At 35.7% G+C, this 22,212-nt stretch overlaps 1 protein-coding gene across 1 annotated transcript in view; it reads left to right on the top strand.

Annotated features, from left to right (window-relative positions):
• The window catches only part of LOC130234877 (activin receptor type-1C), a 78,520-nt gene that overhangs the window by 30,132 nt on the left and 26,176 nt on the right, over window positions 1-22,212 (top strand). Inside the window, exons 3-4 of the mRNA XM_056465202.1 lie at window positions 17,377-17,619; window positions 21,566-21,796. Of these exons, the coding sequence (XP_056321177.1) occupies window positions 17,377-17,619; window positions 21,566-21,796 (474 nt within the window). The remainder of the gene's footprint in view (window positions 1-17,376; window positions 17,620-21,565; window positions 21,797-22,212) is intronic.

Here is a 22,212-nt window from a genome sequence, read left to right as displayed (position 1 = left end):
CCTTTACAACCTTCCCAGGAGTGGTCATCTGACCAAACGTTTTGGAAGATGTGTGTCACATTACGTGTGGTGTGTGGTGGATATGTAACACCGCATTTCAAAAACAAAAACATCTACCATTTAAAATGTGGTGCTGGTCTGGGGCTGTTTTGCTGCTTCAGGAATATAAGACTTGCTGTGATAATGGAACCATGCATTCTGCTGTGCACAAAATACCCTGAAGGAAAATATCCAGCCATATGTTAGTGACCTCAAGTGAATTTAAATAAGGAGCAGGACAATAATCCAAAGAGCACCAGCAAGTCAACTTCTGAATGGCAGAAGAGAAGCAAATGAAGAATTTAGAGTGGCCTAGTCAAAGTCCTGGCCTGAATCCAAATGAGATGCTGTGGCATGACATTAAAAATGCAGTTCATGTCCAAATTTTTCCAATGTGGCTGTATTACAAGGGCTAAAACTGATTGCAAGTTATCTAAAACACTTAATTGCGGTTGTTCCAGCTAAGAACGATCCAATCAGTTGTTAAGTTTAGGGGGCACCCTTTTTTCAGACAGGGCTATTTAGTCTTGTATTTTCTTCTCTTAATAATAAAAACCATCATTTCAAACTGTATTTACTTGTGTTATCTTTTGAGTAATATTTAAATTAGTTTGACGATCTGAAATGCGATGTTGTTGTTTTGCAGTTACAAAATACTACAATTTTGTAGAAAAATCTTTCTGTAGTGATATTATGCTATAAAATAACTGCATAAGAACATGTTGATATTAGAAAAAAGCCTATATGGATCTCACAATGCACTGATGTTGTTATGCACTTTCAAATTGCAGCAAGAGTGTGTTTAAATAATGGAAAATGTCCACGCTCTAATGCAATAATTCAACACATACAGAGTTACAGCTGAAAAATAATGGTCAGTCGTAAAAAAAGTCAATATGAAGTTACTTATTGTCTTCGCTTTAATTTATTATTCTGAAGCTACTCTTTACAAAACAGGTGTCTCTCATCCCATTTTTTTTGCTGTGAGAAAAACACACCTATTTGGGTAATACAGTTTAGAACGGCAGTTTAGAAGTCAGAATTATTAGCCCCCCTGAATTATATACCTGTTTTTTTTCCCCCATTTCTGTTTAACAGAGAGAAGATTTTTCAACACATTTCTAAACATAATAGTTTTAATAACTCATTTCTAATAACTGCTTTATTTTATCTTTGCCACGATGACTAAATAATATTTGACTAGATATTTTTCAAGACACTTCTATACAGCTTAAAGTGACATTTAAAGGCTTAACTAGGTTAATTAGGTTAACTAGGCAGGTTAGGGTAATTAGGCAAGTTGTTGTATAACGATGGTTTATTCTGTAGACTATCAAAAAAATATCTTAAAGGGGCTAATAATTATTATTTTTTTTAAATTAAAAACTGCTTTTATTCTAGCCTAAATAAAACAAATAAGACTTTCTGCAAAAGAAAAAATATTATCAGACATGCTGTGAAAATTTCCTTGGGAAAATTATTTCCTTGGGTAATATTTAAAAAAGAAAAAAAAAAAATCAAAGGGGGGCTAATTATTCTGACTTCAACTCCTATATATAGTGTTTGATTTATTGTATGAAATATAAGACAACACTCAACAACTCATATATTTCCCTGCTGAACAGTTCTACACCTCCATCATTGAATCAGTCATCTCCACGTCAATAACTGTCTGGTTTTGCTCAGCTACCAAATCCAACCTTCGAAGACTACGTCGAATAGTTCGGACTGCTGAGTGAATCATTGGTACAACCCTCCCTACTCTCCAAGAACTGTACTTATCCAGAGCGAGCAGAAGGTCTGCCAAAATCACTCTGGACCCCTCACACCCAGCACACTGCCTCTTTGAACTTTACCTTCTGGTCGACGCTACAGAGCACTGGCGCACCAGAACAGCCCGACACAGAAACAGTTTCTTCCCTCAGGCAATCCATCTCATGAACACTTGATGATAATAATTGTGGAACCAACATCACTACTTGCTATACACTTTTATACACATATACACTTATTTAACCACACACTTACATGCCAATTTGCACAACAGCTGCACATATAATGTTGTATATAGTAATATAGCTGTACTTACACTTGTCAATTTGTATATTTGCATTCATTATTTACTTCTACTTCTGTTTTTAAATATATTTATTATCTGTTTTTTGTCCTGTCTCTGTAATCCTGTTGCGCTGTAGAAGCTCTGTCACGAAAACAAATTCCTCGTATGTGTGAACATACCTGGCAATAAAGCTCTTTCTGATTCTGAATCATAAAATTCTACTGTCCATCCTCTCCTCAATTGTCATCACTGGAACCCAACCTGCTGGTTGGAGTCTTACCTCACTGGCTTTCGGGTTGCCCAAAGAGGACAGGTACCCAAAGCTCATCAGCTGGTATCATAATGATCTAATGTGGCAATAAGATCGTAACTGTACTGTGCATTTACACAGTGGCCATATTCATCTATGTAAACACACGAAAACAACATTAACATTATAGCAGACACTGTAAAATGGTCATTCCCAGCCACTACACTTTCTGACAGGGTATTCAGTATCAGAATGTTGTGGAGCTGCTGTCCAGGAGTTATGATATGCATATAGATCGCGAAATTTTGCGGTTTTTATTGAGCGTGTTTTTTTTTTAAGGCATGACGGCAAAACACGAACGTGGTTATGAATATATTAAAACGTGTTTGTTTGATTGTTGTAAAAATTCGTAATAATGACAAAAAATACTAATTTGTGGATCTCCTTACCTCCGGGTGTAACTACCCTACCATGTGGGCTGGGTATTCTGGGAATTTTCTTACCCCTTAGTTGGGACAACCCCTATTCTTCATGGGAACGCATAAACGAGGGTAGGGCTAAGGGCTAGAATTGGCATTGGGCCTTACAGTATGCTGCCAATAAAATAATGTGTTTTGATCTGGGTTATTATCACTGCACTGTCCATGCATGCTTATTTGTTTATGTCCACCCACAGATAACTTGTTACAATCAAAATTTATAAGACAGTGTATGTTATCAAACATTGTGTAAAACTATGCCAAAATTGCTATTTAAACGAATGAGTAAATATTAGATATAATCATCATGATTGCACGTCTCTTTTCTGTGGAATCCTCTAATTTGTCTCGTGGAGTTCTGCAGAGTCATGAAATGTCTTTTATTCTGTGTGTCGATTAAAAAAAGGGGTTGTGCTGCCCATAGTATCCACCAGATGGTGCATGGGAAAACATGCTGTATCTCTAATAGATTCACAGCATTTAAAAAATATGTTTTGAAATGTAGCCCAATATTAGACACATATTTGATGGTATTAGGACCATGCCTATAAAGACATTGAAAAACATATTTACTGTAGCCTATGCCTGAGTGGATGATTATAAAGCAAACACAACTAAACTGTCATGACTAGTTAATCTAAGCCTGCTCGTTAAGCATTCATTTGACTAAATAATTAAACAGTTTAAAAGTAATTCATTTTTTAACAAAGTTTCAAGCTATTTTAATATGTTTGCTACAAAATGATTCAAGTTAAAATAAATATATATCATAAAAGTTACCAAATAGGATCTGAAAAGGACATAATAACAAAGCTTGCCTATAGTAGGGCCAGACGGATCTGCGGACATTTTTGGTATTTCTGCTGAGAATTTTGGTAAAAATCTGCGGAATTATCATAGCTAAGTATCATAACTAAAACCTTTATATGGTAAATAAAAATAATATCTTTTTAGCTTTTATTTAATGTTTAAAATGCAAATCCAATTAGATCCACTTTGTTTGGTTAACAAAGGAAGTCTCTCATATAATATCTCTACTAAAAGACAGAAAATATTACTTTACATATGCATTTACATAAATCAGATGAACATTTTTACATTAGTCAATAATATTACTGAATTAATTAAAACAACTGGATAAATATAAATTTGCAGACATTTACAAAAGTAAATAAACAGAATCAATGATGGGCTAAAAACTCTGCGGAATTCTGCGTGCGTAGATTCCATGTGGCCTACCTATAGGCTACAAAACTGAAGTGTTAGTTTACAGTTTATCTATTTAATGTGCAATAACAACATATATAATATATAAATACAGTGGGGGAAATATTTATTGAACACGTCACCATTTTTCTCAGAAAATATATTTCTAAGAGTGCTGTTGACTTGAAATCGAATAGCCTTTTGTGTTGTGTTTGTGTCTGTGCTTGACCTCCGCCTGCTAAGCCTGCTCGTTAACCATTAATTTGACTAAATAATTAAACAGTTTAAAGGTAATTCATTTTTTAACAAAGTTTCAAGCTATTTTAATATGTTTGCTACAAAATGTTTCAAGTTAAAATAAATATATTTCATAAAAGTTACCAAATAGGATCTAAAAAAGGAATATAATAGCAAAGCTTGCCAATAGGTAGGGCCAGACGGAATCTGCGGACTTTTTTTGCTATTTCTTCTGAGAAGTTTGGTAAAAATCTGCGGATTTCTGCGGAATTATCATAGCTAAGTATCATAACTAAAAACCTTTATATGGTAAATAAAAATAATATCTTTTTAGCTTTTATTTAATGTTTAAATGCAAATCCAATTAGATCCACTTTGTTTGGTTAACAAAGGAAGTCTCTCATATAATATCTCTACTAAAAGACAGAAAATATTACTTTACATCTGCATTGTACATAAATCAGATGAACATTTTCACATTAGTCAATAATATTACTGAAATTAATTTAAAAACTGAATAAATATAAATTTGCAGACATTTACAAAGCAAATAAACAATCAATGATGGGCTAAAAATCTGCGGAATTCTGTGTGTGTAGATTCCATGTGGGCCTACCTATAGGCTACAAAACTGAAGTGTTAATTTACAGTTTATCTATTTAATGTGCAATAACAACATATATAATATATAAATACAGTGGGGGAAATATTTATTGAAGAGGTCACAATTTTTCTCAGAAAATATATTTCTAAGAGTGCTGTTGACTTGAAATCGAATAGCCTTTTGTGTTGTGTTTGTGTCTGTGCTTGACCTCCGCCTGCTAAGCCTGCTCGTTAACCATTAATTTGACTAAATAATTAAACAGTTTAAAAGTAATTCATTTTTTAACAAAGTTTCAAGCTATTTTAATATGTTTGCTACAAAATGATTCAAGTTAAAATAAATATATATCATAAAAGTTACCAAATAGGATCTGAAAAGGAATATAATAGCAAAGCTTGCCTATAGGTAGGGCCAGACGGAATCTGCGGACATTTTTTGCTATTTCTGCTGAGAATTTTGGTAAAAATCTGCAGATTTCTGCGGAATTATCATAGCTAAGTATCATAACTAAAACCTTTATATGGTAAATAAAAATAATATCTTTTTAACATTTATTTAATGTTTCAAATGCAAATCCAATTAGATCCACTTTATTTGGTAAACAAAGCAAGTCTCTCATATAATATCTCTACTAAAAGATAGAAAATATTACTTTACATCTGCATTGTACATAAATCAGATGAACATTTTCACATTAGTCAATAATATTACTGAAATTAATTAAAAAACTGAATAAATATAAATTTACAGACATTTACAAAGTAAATAAACAGAATCAATGATAGGCTAAAAAATCTGCGGAGATCTGCGTGCGTAGATTCCATGTGGGCCTACCTATAGGCTACAAAACTGAAGTGTTAATTTACAGTTTATCTATTTAATGTGCAATAACAACATATATAATATATAAATACAGTGGGGGAAATATTTATTGAAGACATCACCATTTTTCTCAGAAAATATATTTCTAAGAGTGCTGTTGACTTGAAATCGAAAGCCTTTTGTGTTGTGTTTGTGTCTGTTCTTGACCTCCGCTGTACACAGAAGGCTGTGGCCAACTCATTGAAAACAATGGTGCGTTCAAGTCATGTCAGATAAAGAATATTTGCAAGTTGAATCATTATAAATACCACAACAAAGACATTATTACAACCCTCTACTGTACGCATTATGATAAATCTATAAAATAAATATTTGACTGTTTTTCTTTTCTTAAAATGGCTTGAAGTGCTGTAAAAAAAAATGCAAACATTTATTTTTTTAAGGTACTTTATGATATGTTGCCATATGACAACAACGTCCAACAGTGGATGTAACTTAGAAATTACAAATTTAGAACTTTCCTTATAATTAATAATTTTGTTGTTTGTTTTGATTTAATTGGTGTTGCAGTATTATAAGCTTTAACACAGAACTTATAAATGACACCTTATACATACTTTTATTCAACTCATATTCCAACAGCTTTCATTTATTCCATTATGTTTTGCTGAATATTATTAAAAACAAACCTAATATTGTATTATCATGTATACATAAACATAAATATAACATAAATATAAATATTTTCTCCAGTAAATATTATAACAAATAAATAACAAGTCTAAAAACAACCAGATGCATCAGAATAATGTAGCTACTAGCTAACAATGTTTATAAATTATAGTATATATTATACTACACCCTGTCTCATCTGCCTCTGAGCTAACTTACCTGAACTGTCTCTATCAAATGTCCAGCCTGCATCATTGTCATGGTCAGTAAAACCCTTCTCATCTTCACTTTCATCTGCAGGAAGAGCCAGTTCTGTCCTTTTCTTCTTTTATTTACCACAGAACACGGGTATTCATATCTATTCAAAAGTAGTATTGCCATTAAAACTAGATTTTATCCAAATGCAAATGCCATTAACATACAACTAATCAACATTATATTACTAGCATTCATGTTGTTATTGTTACAACTTAAAAGTTCACCGCTGACCTTGCTAGCTAGCTAACCCATGTTCCACTATTGCCATTTGGCAACACACATTTGATCGATTTACAAAAAACTAATTTGATAAAAAAAAAAATGTTATCATAACTTACTGGAGGTGATTTTTTTGTGAATCTGACATAATTTGATCCTTTGTTTTTATTGACGCTTATATTTGCATTTAGGAACTACTCACAATAAACGCCAGTCTGTCAGAAATTGCGCTACAGAAAAACACAGCATGTCATGTGACTTAACCAAAGCACATCATTGGCTACACTAAGATCTTCTCTTTCCAACAAAAAAAGTAATGTTGGACTTAAAGAAACAGTGGCAGGGAAATGAACATAAGTATCATGTTGCCATATGGCAACACCATGCAGTAGTAGGTTATGAGTAGGCCCACACGGAATCGCCGCACGCAGTAATCTGCAGATTTGTAGCCCATCATTGAGTCTATGTATTTACTTGTGTAAATGTGTTTTAAAATTAATTTTATTAATATTATTCTGTTTTATAATAATAGTAATGTTAAAATGTTCATATGACTCATTTACAATACAGATATTTTAGTAGAATTATGAATTTTTTAGTAGATTAGTCTTTTAGTAGATATATTAAATGAGAGACTTGCTTTATTTACCAATTAAGTAGATCTAATTGGATTTGCATTGTAAACATTAAATAAAAAGTATTAAAAGTATAAAAGTATAAATAAAAGTATTATTTATTATTGCATATGTTTGGTTTTTAGTTATGATACTTCTAAAATGATTCCCCATAAAACCGCAGATTTTTTTTAACTAAATCCTCCGCAGAAATAGCAAAAAATGTCCGCACATTCTGTCTGGCAATAGTTATGAGTTTACCCAATGTACAGAGTACAGTTTTGGTAACATTTTACTTAAAAGGGTTTTCATAAGACTTGAAAACTCAATAATCATGTACCAAGGCATGAATATAAATGAGGTTTTATGCATGCTTATTAGATTAGATTAGATTCAACTTAATTGTCATTACACACGTACAAGTAAAATGCAGCTAAATGCTGTTTAGGTCTAACCAGGAGTGCAATAGCAGCAAGTGCAGGATAGGTATAGTCATAAAGTGTAAAAACTATGGGTTATAATTACAGGTGGATGCAGGGGCGGACTGGCCATAGTGAGCACCGGGATAATGGCCTGCTCCCCCCCACACCCCACACTTTTCATAAACATCGCATTTCTCTATCTAACATTCTGAGGTCTTCTAGTCTGAAAGTCCATAACCCAGTTGGAGAGAGAGAGGTGTTAATATCCAGTTTTCCAAGTTTGATAATTAACTTAGAGTGTATGACAGTGTTGAATGCTGAGCTGAAGTCAACAAACAGCATTCGTGTATAAGTGTTATTATTGTCCAAGTACAGAGTGCAGTGCTATGGAGACTGCAAACTGGTGTGGGTCCAGTGTGGATGGGAGAGAGTCTTTCAGATATGTCAGTACCAACTGCTCCAAGCACTTCATGAGGATGGGTGTGAGTGCTACAGGGCAGTAGTCATTATGACAACAGTATCCAACTTATCCAGCATCTTTTATTACGCAGTGTTTGATTTTATTACGCAAAGTTAAATTTACTTTGACTTATGTTTTATTGCAGACAATACAACAGCGTATTATTTCAAAAATTTTTTTTAAAAAGTTGGAACAGTAAAGCATTTACCACTTTGTAATGTTGCCATTCCTTTTCACAACACTTAAAAGACATTTAAGGAATGAAGACACAAAATGATGAAGTGTTTCAGGTGTAATTTTGCCCATTCTTCCTGCAAAGAAGTCTTAAGGTGGGCAACAGTACAGGCTCTTTGTTGTTACTTTAAAAAGTGCCACACATTCTCAATTGGAGACAGGTCGGGATTGCAGACAGGCCAGTCAAGTACCTAAATCCTCTTTCTCCACAGCCAAAACTTTGGACTAATGCACCCTTGTCCTTTATGTACTTAAATTCCTCCACATTCCTTGAATCTTTTAATGAAGTTATGCACTGTTGAAGGTGAAATATCCAAATGCTTTCCTATCTTTCTTTGAGGAACATTGTTTTTAAACATTACAATAATTTTCTCACGTATTTGTTGGCAAACTGACGATCCATGGCCCATATTTGCTCCTAAAGGACTAGACTTTTCTTAGATGCTGCTTTTGTACCAAATTATAATTAGTCACCTGTTGACACCACCTGTTTCAAATCACATCATTATTTAACCAATTTGCCCTAAATTGCTCCTGTTCCAGTTTTTTTTGGAATGTTCTGCAAGCCTAAATGACATGAAAGGATGTTTACAAATTAAATGAAGTGGACCAGATAAAACATGAACTATTTTGTCTGCAATCAAACACAAGTCAAAGTTAATTTGGAAATCACTGCTTAGATTTTTTGTTTGCGTTTTCCAAACTGTCCCATCCTTTTCTGATTTGGGGTTGTAGATCAGTAGATGAATTGATAGATGCAAAGTCCATGCACTGCCTTGACTTAGCGGTCAGTATTAATTTTACTCACGCGTTTCTAAAAACAGTTTACGGAGAGACAAATGAAAGTATGCCTACACTGTTTGTTTTTCTTATTTTGCAAAAGCACACACGTTTGTTGTTGTTGTGAGTGTAAGCAAAAAAAAAGTACACACCTAACCGATTCGATTGATGTGTTGCTCTTATCTGTACGATTAAAACTGAAAGTGTGATTTACGTTCTTTTCGGCGTTATGAGGAGAAAACATGTAAAAATGCGTATACGATGTCTTTAACCACTGGGGGTTAAATATGGTCACACTTTATTTTGATGGTCTGTTTGTTGAATTTAAGTTACATTGCATCTACATGCCAACTAATTCTCATTGGATTATATGTAGACTGTTAGGCAGGGGTAAGGTTTAGTGTAAGTTGACATGTACTTGCAAAGTTTCTTATAGTCAGTTAAATATCTGTTGAAGGAGCAGAATCAACAGATATTAAGCAGACAGTCTACTAATACTCAAGTGCACCATCAAAATAAAGTGTTACCTCAAATATCAGTAAAATTATGATCACATTCTGATTCTTAAAGCCCTGTATGAGTTTGTATTTTAAAATGTTTAGTTTGTATTGGTCTTGCAGGCAGCCGAGCTAATCTATCACACTACATCTCTGAAATATGTGCAGACACCCTCTAGTCTCCATTTATCTCTTCAGATACAGATACTTTATGAGGCTTGCTTTATTGCCTAATGTCCCTTTTGTGTTCCAAGCAGACTTACTGACAGGCTGTTGCAGAAGACAGGCAAGGCAAAAGGGAAAATGTGTTTTGAAATAACTCTGGCTGTTGTCACTGCTGACCCTGTGCAAATGTGCTCATGTCTCAATAGCTCAAGACAACAGCCTCCTTTTTCAAATATATATTTTATACTCACATAGGCTGCATAGCTGCTTAATATAGACATGACAATGCATTCAAAACAGAAGGAAGCCCTTGCGCTGCTGTGTCAAGTTAAAGGGGTGGTCCACTACGATGTCATATTTTAAACTTTAGTTGATGTGTAATGTAGCTGTGTGAACATAAACAACATCTCTGAATGTAAGATGCTCAAAGTTTAATGCAAAGGGAGACATTGGATTTTACAGAGTTAGCTTAGCAAAGCCTACAGCGAATGAATTTTGGGTTAATGATGTCATAAACCCTTCAGGTTATGCGCATACACCAAGTGCAGCAACGGGGTGTGGCTAGATGCGATTTAATGTTATAGCAGAGAAAGCTATAATGCCGTCCAAACGCTGCTATTTCCACAGAGCTTCTTCTGTTTCTGTGTTTGGGCTTCCAAAGGACATGACACAAAGAGAGAAGTACCTCAGGGCTCTGTTCTTGGGCCACTTCTCTTCTCCATCTACACGACATCATTAGGAACAGTCATCCTAAAACATGGATTTTCCTACCACTGCTATGCTGATGATACCCAGCTATATCTCTCTTTTCACCCTGATGATACCTCGGTTCCAGCTTGCATCTCAGCCTGCCTGTCAGACATTTCACACTGGATGAAAGATCATCATCTTCAGCTTAACCTCGCGAAAACGGAAATGCTTGGAAGTTTCTGCCAACCCGACTCTACACCATAACTTTTCAATCCAGATGGATGGGGCAACCGTTACTGCATCCAAAATGGTAAAAAGCCTTGGAGTAACGATTGATGACCAACTAAACTTCTCTGACCACATTTCTAGAACTGCTCGAACTTGCAGATTCGCACTCTATAACATCAGAAAGGTCCGACCCTTCCTATCTGAACATGCAGCTCAACTCATTGTTCAAGCTCTTGTTCTCTCCAAACTGGATTATTGCAACTCTCTACTAGCCGGGCTTCCAGCTAGCTCTATCAAACCTCTTCAGCTGCTTCAGAACGCAGCAGCACGAGTGGTCTTTGATGAACCCAAAAGAGCACATGTCACTCCGCTACTTACCCGTTTTCACTGGCTGCCAGTTGCTGCTCGCATCAAATTCAAAGCTCTGATGTTTGATTACAAAGCAACCTCTGGCTTTGCTCCTTCTTATCTGCTCTCACTTCTGCAGATGTATGTGCCCTCCAGAAACTTGCGTTCTGTGAATGAACATCGCCTCGTGGTTCCATCCCTAAGAGGGAAGAAATCACTTTCCAGAACTTTCGCATTCAATCTGCCCAGTTGGTGGAATGAACTCCCTAACTGCATCAGAACAGCAGAGTAACTTGCTGTCTTTAAGAAACGACTAAAAACTCAACTATTTAGTCTCCACTTTCCTTCCTAATCTTAACTGCCTCTCTGGCTATACCACTAACTGTACTCTCTCTCAAAAAAAAAAAACATTACTAATGCGTTGCTTCTTAGACTTTACACACCTGAAACTTGTCTATAGCACTTATTTACTGCTGCTCTTATAGTTGTGTAAATTGCTTCCTTGTCCTCATTTGTAAGTCGCTTTGGATAAAAGCATCTGCTAAATGACTAACGATAAATGACTAACGAAGTACTTACAATTTAATTTTAATTATGTTCCAGAGAATTATAAAAAATAAATAATATATAAATAGTTTAATATAATAATAAATTACATTTTTTAGGTTTTTCATTTGTCAACTCTCATTATTTCCTATATATAAGGCTTTTGTGCTTTTATAGAATGGAAGTTGGTAAACATATTGAAGGGTGTGCACAGACGGGGTAGCATTTTGATTGTATGTAGTGGGCCGCTCTGTCCCAAAATGCCAGGGCCGATTTTTTTTTTTTTGTCCAAGTCCAGCCCTGAAACTACAAATACATGTGAACGTTTTATATTACTCACACATGCTTATAACACATGTGAATATATGTGAAAGACACTTGTCAGATTTTATTTTAGAAAGCATGATGTGTGAGCGTGAGGTGTGCTCAGACATGTGCCCTTAATTTTCTGTCTGATTTAGGCAGCTGCTAAAGCCTAGTTCACACGACAGGATTTAAAACCTGATTTGAGCCTGATTTGGAAGTTAACGAGTTTGCCGACAGATCGGGCTGTAATCGGGAAAAAATCTACAGGTACTCAGCATTTAGCAGTCTTTATGTGTGAACTACTGAACAACGCATCAAAGAGGCTCGCTGATGCGTCGCCAACACCTCGCAGATGGAAATCTAATATCTAGCATGCTGAATATTCTAGAGCAGTCGGCTGACTCGACCCCACATGCGGTCAGATGTAGTGACGAGCTGCAGCCAATGAGAGAGCATATCAGCATGAGCTGAATGACCGTGTGCTCAGGAGCTCAACAGAAACGTCTGTGATTGGCCAGAATGGGCATGGATGCACTCGCTACTTTCTGCGTTAACACAGACACGAAAGTAGGCTATATTAACAGCCGAACTAGAGTTCTGTAACTATTAGAATTACCATACTGCTCACATCATATTTACATTCAAAACTTCTACTGAGATATCAAAATAAGCTTTGAATGTCTGTCATCATATTTTATGACACTCTTACCCTAAAAATATGATCTATTTTGGTAATACAGATTATAAATATGTAGTTAAGATACTAGAACACGCAAAGGTCTGGGCCTCGCTTTCATTTTTACTTTCAAACAGGAGCTATTTACAGAATATGCTGTTTTGAAAGATATATCTGAAGTAAATTTATGGTTTTGCTATCAGAAAGTTATGTTTATGTTAGCAGAAAGTTGCTATGCAAAAATGCATGCATATTTAAAGTCACAGCGAAAAGTAGCAGACATGCATGCAGTCATTTTGACCACTATGGTAATTAAAGGTAGAAATGCTCAGTTCTTTACCGTTTGTAATTTTAAAAAAAATAACAATGTTAAAAAGAAATACACAGATATTTAGAAAAGGTCAGGCTGTTATAGAGTTATGACATAGTTTTATTTCAAAGAGTTATTAAATTACAGAACTTAAAAACTCTGTGTATCTCTCCACTTGGACCTTGCAAATGAGCGATTGAGCCGCTCAGCTGACTGACGATGTTTTTAAATGCTCCCTTGAAAGCTTGAAATGCTGTCAGTGATGTCATCAGCACACAAGCAGCCAATAGTGTTCAGCTTTTTTTGACGACTCCTCCCTCAAAATTTCATTGGCTGTGGTTTGGTAGCTTGACTGAGCTGTTGGGGAACGAGTTGTTGTGAGATCATGTAGTGTGTGACCCCCCTCTTGTGGATCATTTACGTAGTTTCGCGTAGTGTAAACACCACAGCGATAAAAAGACACAAAATCAAGTCATGTAGTGTAAACGGCACAGCGATCTGCCGATGTTTAACATCCTGTAGGGTGAACTAGGCTTAACAGCTTCTGTAGATGCGTCCCAAATCACATGCACTATTCTACGCCATTTTGTAGTATAGCGTAAGTAGTGCGTTCACACCGAAAGCTCTAAAAATAATCTGCGCACTTTAATTACCCGGATGATGCACTTATTCAACCGGTAAAATGAAGTGTGGAATGATGGACACTTCACGCACTCAACGACCGCAGCTTTGCTCACGTTGCAGAAGGGGCAGAGCTATCGGGCGCACATGTTGGATGACTTTATTTATTTTGGATTATGAAGGCAAAATTCTCCTACAAGAGTGATTATAGCACATCCCGATAGTGAATGCGGTTATACTCATGACAGGTATTAGTTGATAGTTTGGTCATTTATTTCACTGATTTGGCAACCGTTAAACGTCATCAGGGAAACGGTTTGAATTTCCGCTTAGTAAAAAAAACATTAGTCCTCCATTTGGGACGACACTACATACATACAATATGCTGTTGAATGTATAAGTGCATAAGTGCATAGTGCATGGTGTGCCATTTGGGGATCGCAGCACATTATATTAACTGACCAATCAGAGCCTCTTGCGGGCGGGCCTTTCGGAGGAACTTGGAAAAATGACAGTTGTTTTCATGTAGCTGTATATAATAAAAGATATATGAAAAAATAATGTGATTTTCTACAAGTGAAGCATGAGCACACATTGCTTTGCATCTTATAAACACAACCAAACCTTAAAAATACACCCCTTTAAGTCAAGTCACTTTTATTTCTGTAGGGCTTTGTAGAGTGTATACTTTAAAAGGCATGTTACAAGGATAAACAGGCAAATGATAAAAGTCTGATTCGTTGATATCATTGAATCAACAATTTTCAACCCAGGCTCATTCTGAAAACGTAGTCCCGTGGATGTTTCTGGAGACCGTGACTTATGTAGCTGGAGGTACGTATGGCTGCATTTCATTTTTTAAGTGAACGCTATGGGGCGGTATGACACCGTTCCTTTTCGTGCTTACCGGCTGACAGCTTACCTCCATGTGGAGCTCAATTGGTTTATCACTGGTTGTTTTATAATTGTAATGTAATGTGTATTTATATACCGCATTTATTGTGTATGGCCATACACTCAAAGCACTACACAATCATGAGTGTGTGGGTAGGGTCTCTCCTCACCATCAACAGTGTGCAGCATCCACTTGGATGATTGGCAGTCACAGGACAACAATGCCAGTAAGCTCACCACACACCAGCTATTGGTGGAGTGGACAGACAATGATAGAGCCATTCAGTGAACGAAGATAATTGGGAGGCCATGATGGGTAAGGGCTGTTGGAGGGAAATTGGCCAGGACAATTGGTTACACCCCTACTATTTACGAGAAGTGCCATGGGGTATTTAATAACAACAGAGAGTCAGGACCTTGTTTAAACATTTTACCCGAAAGACGGCCCCACTGACATTACAGTGTCCCCTTCACTATACTGGTGAATTAGGACTCACACAGACCAAAGGTTGAGCACCCCCTGCTGGCTTCTCTAACACCACTTCCAACAGCAACCTAGTTTTTCCCATGGTCTCCCATCCATGTACTGACCAGGTGCAACCCTGTTCAGCTTCAGTGAGTAACCGGTCTTGGGCTGGTGGTTGATGTGGCTGTAGCCATTTTCTGTGACCTGTTCAGATTACACTATTTTTATTATTGCTCACTGTCTTAGAATATGTGATTTTGTCTAGATCAAATCTTGAAATGTCATGATTAACTAACATGCCAGACAAGACATTGCTTTAGGATAAAATATCATGGGATGTCATCAAGAAGCCAAATACATGATAATGTCTCTGTAACAGTTTCCCATATACAGTTGAAGTCAGAATTATTAGACACCCCCCCCCCTTCCGCACACCCTTTTTTGCACCCAATTTCTGTTTAACGGAGAGAAGATTTTTTCAACACATTTCTAATCATAATAGTTTTCATAACTAATTTCTAATAACTGATTTATTTTATCTGTCATGATGACAGTAAATAATATTTGACTAGACATTTTCAAGACACTTCTATACAGCTTAAAGTGACATTTAAAGGCTAAACTAGGTTAATTAGGTTAACTAGGCAGGTTAGGGTAATTAATCAAGTTATTGTATAACAATGTTTTTTCTGTAGACTATCGAAGTCTTTTGTGTCCCCAGAATGTGTCTGTAAAGTTTCAGCTCAAAATACGCATCAGATTATTTATTATAGCTGTTTGAAGTGTCTATATTATAGCTGGAAAAAAGGTTTTGCTGTTTTTTTTGTACTGGCCCTTTAAGGCTAGTCCTCCCCGCCCACCGTTCCCACGTGCCTGTCAGCAATCGCTGCCCTCAGTTGCCTCAGGAAGCAGGTCTCACTTAACGTGTGTGAGAAATACTACAGTAAGAACTTTAACAATCAGTATTTGATGCATTTTTTTGTGGATTTGCAACAATGAGTCACACACAATGTCATTACAAAGTTCACGCACACACACAGCGAGGACACAAACACATAGCGCAGACACATATACAGACACACAAACGTAGCGCAGACACACACACACACACACACAGAGAGAGAGAGAGAGAGACAGGGCGTTAAGCTTTGCACACGTTTTGCACGCATATGTGACATGATACTGGTAATATCCACTGCTGTATGAAGATCTGTTATGTTAATGTACAAAATAAACTGATTTAACGTCCACAAACCGCGATTGAAGCGTCTTCCTTTATAATTGTTCTGACACGCGGCTGTGCTGATTAAGTGAAACTGAAGTGAATCGCTGTAATTCATTACACACGTGCTCTGTTTTAAAACATTTTAAACTTGTAAAACTCACTCTTGATCACATTTGATGATGATTGATGATCCTAGCGAACTGAACACACCTTTTATTCCCGGCTGCTTTGCGCTCGTCCTCTCTTGATGATATGATTATACACATGACTACCGGACATGTTAATACCTGCGGCTGTCAATCAATATTGGTGGGCGGGGGGACCGCACTCCTACGTAAAGTTGTGGTCGATCTGAAAACCGCTCCAATTGGTCCACCGTTTTTATGTTGTTAAATTTGAAAAAAAAAAAGGACTGGGTGTGTTTATTTCACCCCAATATGACAGTTTATACACTATACTTACACACATTTCTGTCCAAACAGCTTGAAAAGTAGATATTTCACCATAGGTGCCCTTTAAAATGTGTTATTAAAAAAATTTAAAACTGCTTTTATTCTAACTGAAATAAAACAAATAAGACTTTCTCCAGAAGATTTTTTTTTATCAATATTAAAATATTATTATAAATATTTTTAATTTGGGAAATATTTAAAAAAGACAAAAAAAGTTAAAAGGGGGGCTAATAATTCTGACTTTAACTGTATGTATGAGGTGTCTAACACTTATAAGCTGTAGTACCAACAAGACCAAATAGAGAGCAAAACATCTGTTCACCACACCTACCACCCAGACTACACATCCCAAAATCCTTTGTACCTCACAGCTGCAGTAATATTCCACCTGGGACTTCACCTTGTCTCTAAAAAAATACCGAAGATAAAGATCCTAGAAAAAATACCATGTTATTACAATTGCAATGTTTAGTTTTACCCCTACCTTAGTAGACATAGGTTTAGTACACTTTAAAAAATGTTTTTCACTGTATAAAACAAGTGCAATAGATGGCCCTATGGTTGTAACAATGTATCTGTGTATGTGTTTTGGTGTAGAACAACCACCTGAGGATTCTGGTTGGAGTCAGCTGGAAGTAGCAGCAGTAATTCTTGTGCCGTCATGCCTGGTGTGTGTGGGTGTCATGCTAGGAGTGTGTGCTATACAGAACCTACGGTGCACACACATAAAATCCCTCAAACAGGACCCAGAGGAACCACTGGATGACCCGACTCTGGTCTCACCTGACAAATGCCTAAAAGAGCTCATCTATGACATGAGCACTTCTGGTTCAGGATCAGGTGAGAGCTGGCTGTGCCCATCCAAAAAAATATGACTCATTGTATGCTTGTTTTTCGTAACAACATGGTTATATAACAAAATAGCAGCATAATGTTATTGTTTACTCACCTTTAAATAAAAAGTAGTGTTTTCCAAATTTACTTTGACTTGAATTCCATTGCAGACAATATAAAAACAATACATGGCATGTTTTGTCTGGTCAACTTCATTTCATTTGTAAATATCCTTTCATGTCATTCAGACCTGCAACACATTCCAAAAAAAGTTTGGACAGGAGCAATGTATGGCTAGTAGTTAGGTAAATTGTTTAAATAATGATGCAATTTGATGTCAACAGGTAATTGTAATCATGATTTGGTACAAAAGCAGCATCCAAGAAAGGTCTAGTCCTTTAGGAGTAAAGATGGGCAGAGAATCACCAGTTTGCCAACAAATATGTAGGAGAATTATTGAAATTTTTAAAAACAATGTCCCTTAGAGAAAGATAAGAAAGCATTTGGATATTTCACCTTCAACAGTGCATAACATCATTAAAACACACCTGAAACTTGTCTATAGCACTTGTTCACTGCTGCTCTTATAGTTGTGTAAATTGCTTCCTTGTCCTCATTTGTAAGTCGCTTTGGATAAAAGCATCTGCTAAATGACTAAATGTAAATGTAAAATATTCAAGGAATCTGAAGGAATTTCAGTGCATAAAGGACAAGGGCGCAAACCTAAGCTGAACAACAGTCATCTTCGATCCCTCAGGTGGGACTACATCAAAAACTGTCATTCATCTATAAGCAATATCACCACATGGGCTCAGGACTAAGTTGAAAAACCTTTGTCAAGTGGCACAATACATAGTTACATCCACAAATGCCAGTGAAAACGGTACTGTGCCAAAAGGAAGCCCTATGTTAACAGTGTCCAGTGGCAACGTGTACTGTAGTGAGATGAATCAGGTATTATTTGGGATAAATGGAAGCCGTGTACTCCAGACGAAAGAAGAAAAGGATCTTTCTGCAACCACATTCTGCACATCTTACAACGTCCTGGCTGCGGAGGAAGAGGATGCAGATACTTGACTGGCCTGCCTACAGTCCCAACCTGTCTACAATAGAGAATGTGAGGTGCATTTTGAAGTGTAAAATTTGACACTGAAGACCCTGTACTGTCGCCCACCTTAAGACTTGTTTGCAGGAAGAATGGGACGAAATTACACCTGATATACTTTTTTTAAGTGTTGTGAAAAGGAACAGCAACATTACAGAGTGCTAAATGCTTTACTGTTCCAACTTTTTTTAATGATTTGCAAGAACTAAAATTGGAATATGTATTTATTTTAAAAAAAAAAAAAAGAAATCTATAAAATCATGAGGACCACATTAAATAAAGTTTGTTGTATTGCCTGCAATGAAATACAAGTCAAAGTAAATTACGAATCACTACTTTTTCTGATTTGGGCTTGTAAATGTAATATTAACATGTAATGTAAATTAAATGTTAGAGTTTTTCTCAGTCGCTTTGGTACATTTCTCATATGAGAATTGAATTTTGCAAAACAGTTAGTACATTTCTCAAAACAACGCGTACAAATAGCAAAACACCATGGATTACATGCAAATCTCTTGCTCAAAATCCTTAGTTCATCTCTCAAAACTAAATTTCCATCTAAATGCCATCAGAATTACAGTTGTTCTCAGTGGCTCTAGTGGTGCATTTCTCTCAACACTATTTACATTTGCACAACAGTCATTTGTGCACATCATAGTAGCGGTTTCTCATTCCGTCCAACAAATTGCAAATGCTTTTAGGCATGCATCAATTGATTTCATACAACTCCTCTGCTTTTTTATAACATTATCATTTGCTCATGTCATGTCAGTCAAAATTAACTAAACTTGTGAATGCTGAATAGTCATTCCATATAAAACTAATAGTCCTCATTTCATTACTGGAGTCATTACATACACAAATGTTGAACTAGTGGTCAAAATCTGTCAAGCAAATTTTATACGAATCTTTTTTTTTTCCTGAAAATGTCTTCTAAATTCAACAATTTCATGAATGATTTACAGACATTGCAGTACTTACAGTATGTTGTCGGTTCAGTTCCACTATGTACTGCAATATTGTTTACAGTTGTGCACAGCTCTACCCAAAAGAAGTTTATGTTTGTTGTAAATAAGGATTTATTTATTCTTATGCACAATGCTGTGAATAAATTAGAATTGCAAATAGATAATGCAGTAAGCATGTGAAACACACATATTCTGTGTCTTGTACTCAGATACCTCACTAAATACAGTGATGTCTAACTTTACTGTAGTTTTCAAATGGCTGTGCAAATAGTATATAGTGCTGTCTTGAGCATTTTCAGGAAGTGTCACCAAAATCTGACTTTTTGCATTGGAAACTGTCATAATGAAAACACGACAAGCCATTTGACTATCTTGTTCATAAACAATGTGGTCAGGACATTTCATCTTGATGGCACTGACACTTTCATTGACATCAATACTTGCTTTTGAGGAATGAGCTCTCCATTTTGAGCAAGTGACACGCTTTTGCAGGTTATCAACTAGGTTTTGCAGTTTGTACTGATTGTTTTGAGTTGTACAAATGTAAATAGTGTTGTGAGAAATGCACCAAAGCCACTGAGAAAAACTGTAAAAGTCCTTGTGTCATTGTGTACGGATAAGACAGTCAAATTACTTAGTCATGTTGTCAATATAACAGTGTACTCTGAAGGGGTGTTCTGATATAAAATATGGCTTTTTTATTAGTTTTTTTTACTCTTTTACTGTAATTTGTTGACAGATCATGTCATTGTGATACAGAAAGGAAAACACAGCACTGCATAGCACAAAGAAAACAGAAAACAAAAGTAGAAATGTGAACACAGGAATCTTCTTTGAGATGCAGCATTAGAAAAAGTCAAGATTCACCTAGGCGAAATTTACCAATTCTATACCGATTTAGAAAAAAACAGTATAATGGAAATGTATAGAAAAATATATTACAACAACTTGTTCAGCCATTTTGCATGTAAAGACTTATGCCATGAACAAAGGATTCAATGTTGTGGGGAGTGAGGCTATTCAACAGAGGCCATTATAATACATCGGTCATACATACTTTACAATAAGGTTCATTAGTTAATGTTAATTAATGCATTTACTAACATGAACAAACAATGAGCAATTCATTTACTACAGTATTTGTTCATGTTGGTTAACGTTAGTTAATGAAAATACAGTTGTTCATTGTTAGTTCAACTCGCGTTGCATTAACTAATGTTAACAAGCATGAACTTGGATGTTAATAATGCATTAGTAAATGTTCAATTATGATTAATCAATGCTGTACATGTTGTTCATGATTAGTTACTGATTAGATGTTAGTAAGTGCATTAACTAATGAACCTCATTGTAAAGTGTTACCAATACATTTTGATCAACATGACATTAGTAATTGATAATGTAGGAAAGAGCAGAGAATTGCACATAATCATTTGCATGGATGTACAAAAGCATTTGCAACTTGTTCAAAGAAATGACACACAGCTTTTCTGATGTGCGCAACTGACACAATGATGTGAAGATTGAACAGGGAGTTTTGAGAAGTTCAATTCTGATCGGAGAAATGTACTAAAGTGACTAACAAAAACTGTAACATCTCATTTTTATTTGCTTTAGTATTCTTCAGATTGATTTAAAGTTTCATTCTACACATAAAGCTAGGCATGATTCAGAAGTCTGAAAATTTGAGTACTTATTTTCTGAAAAAAAATTGTTTATAGCATTACTTTATACTTACTATCGTTGTTTTTCTTTCGGCTCAATTTGTTTTAAATCACAGGAGTTGATTCATCAGTAATGATGATGATGATGATGATGATGGTATCTTCTTTTATCCTTTTATCTGACAGTTTATATGATTTTTTTTTTCTTTTTTCAGGATTACCCCTATTGGTGCAGAGAACAATTGCTCGAACTATTGTCCTCCAGGAGACCATTGGAAAGGGTCGGTTTGGGGAAGTGTGGAGGGGAAAATGGAGGGGAGAGGATGTTGCTGTGAAGATCTTCTCGTCGCGTGATGAGCGCTCCTGGTTCCGTGAAGCTGAGATTTATCAGACCATCATGCTACGTCATGAAAATATTTTGGGGTTCATTGCCGCTGATAACAAAGGTATGAAAGAGCACAATTGTTTTCTGTATTATTATTTTTTCTTAAATAGAATATCATTATTATTTTTCTATTATTACATTTTTTGCTTTTTCATGAACATACTGAATATGCTCATATAATAATAATAATAATAATAATAATAATAATAATAATAATAATAATAATAATAGTAATAATAATAATAATAGTAATAATAATAATAATAATAATAATAATAATCAGGGCTTTACATTAACACCCGCCAACCCGCCAAATGCGGGTATATTTCAGCGGTGGCAGGTAAGACAGACACTCCCACTAGCCACTTTGGCTGGTTTGAAATAATTTCCCCAAATAATAATTCTTAAAAGTAGGGTTCGACAATAAGGATGGTCCAATATGCATGCAAAGGCAATCTTAGAATTGAGAAGCAACAC

The sequence above is a fragment of the Danio aesculapii genome, chromosome 9, assembly GCF_903798145.1.
Source record: "Danio aesculapii chromosome 9, fDanAes4.1, whole genome shotgun sequence".
NCBI lineage: Eukaryota > Metazoa > Chordata > Actinopteri > Cypriniformes > Danionidae > Danio > Danio aesculapii.
Note: the sequence above shows the minus strand (reverse complement) of the source record. Positions and strands in the feature narration are given on the sequence as shown.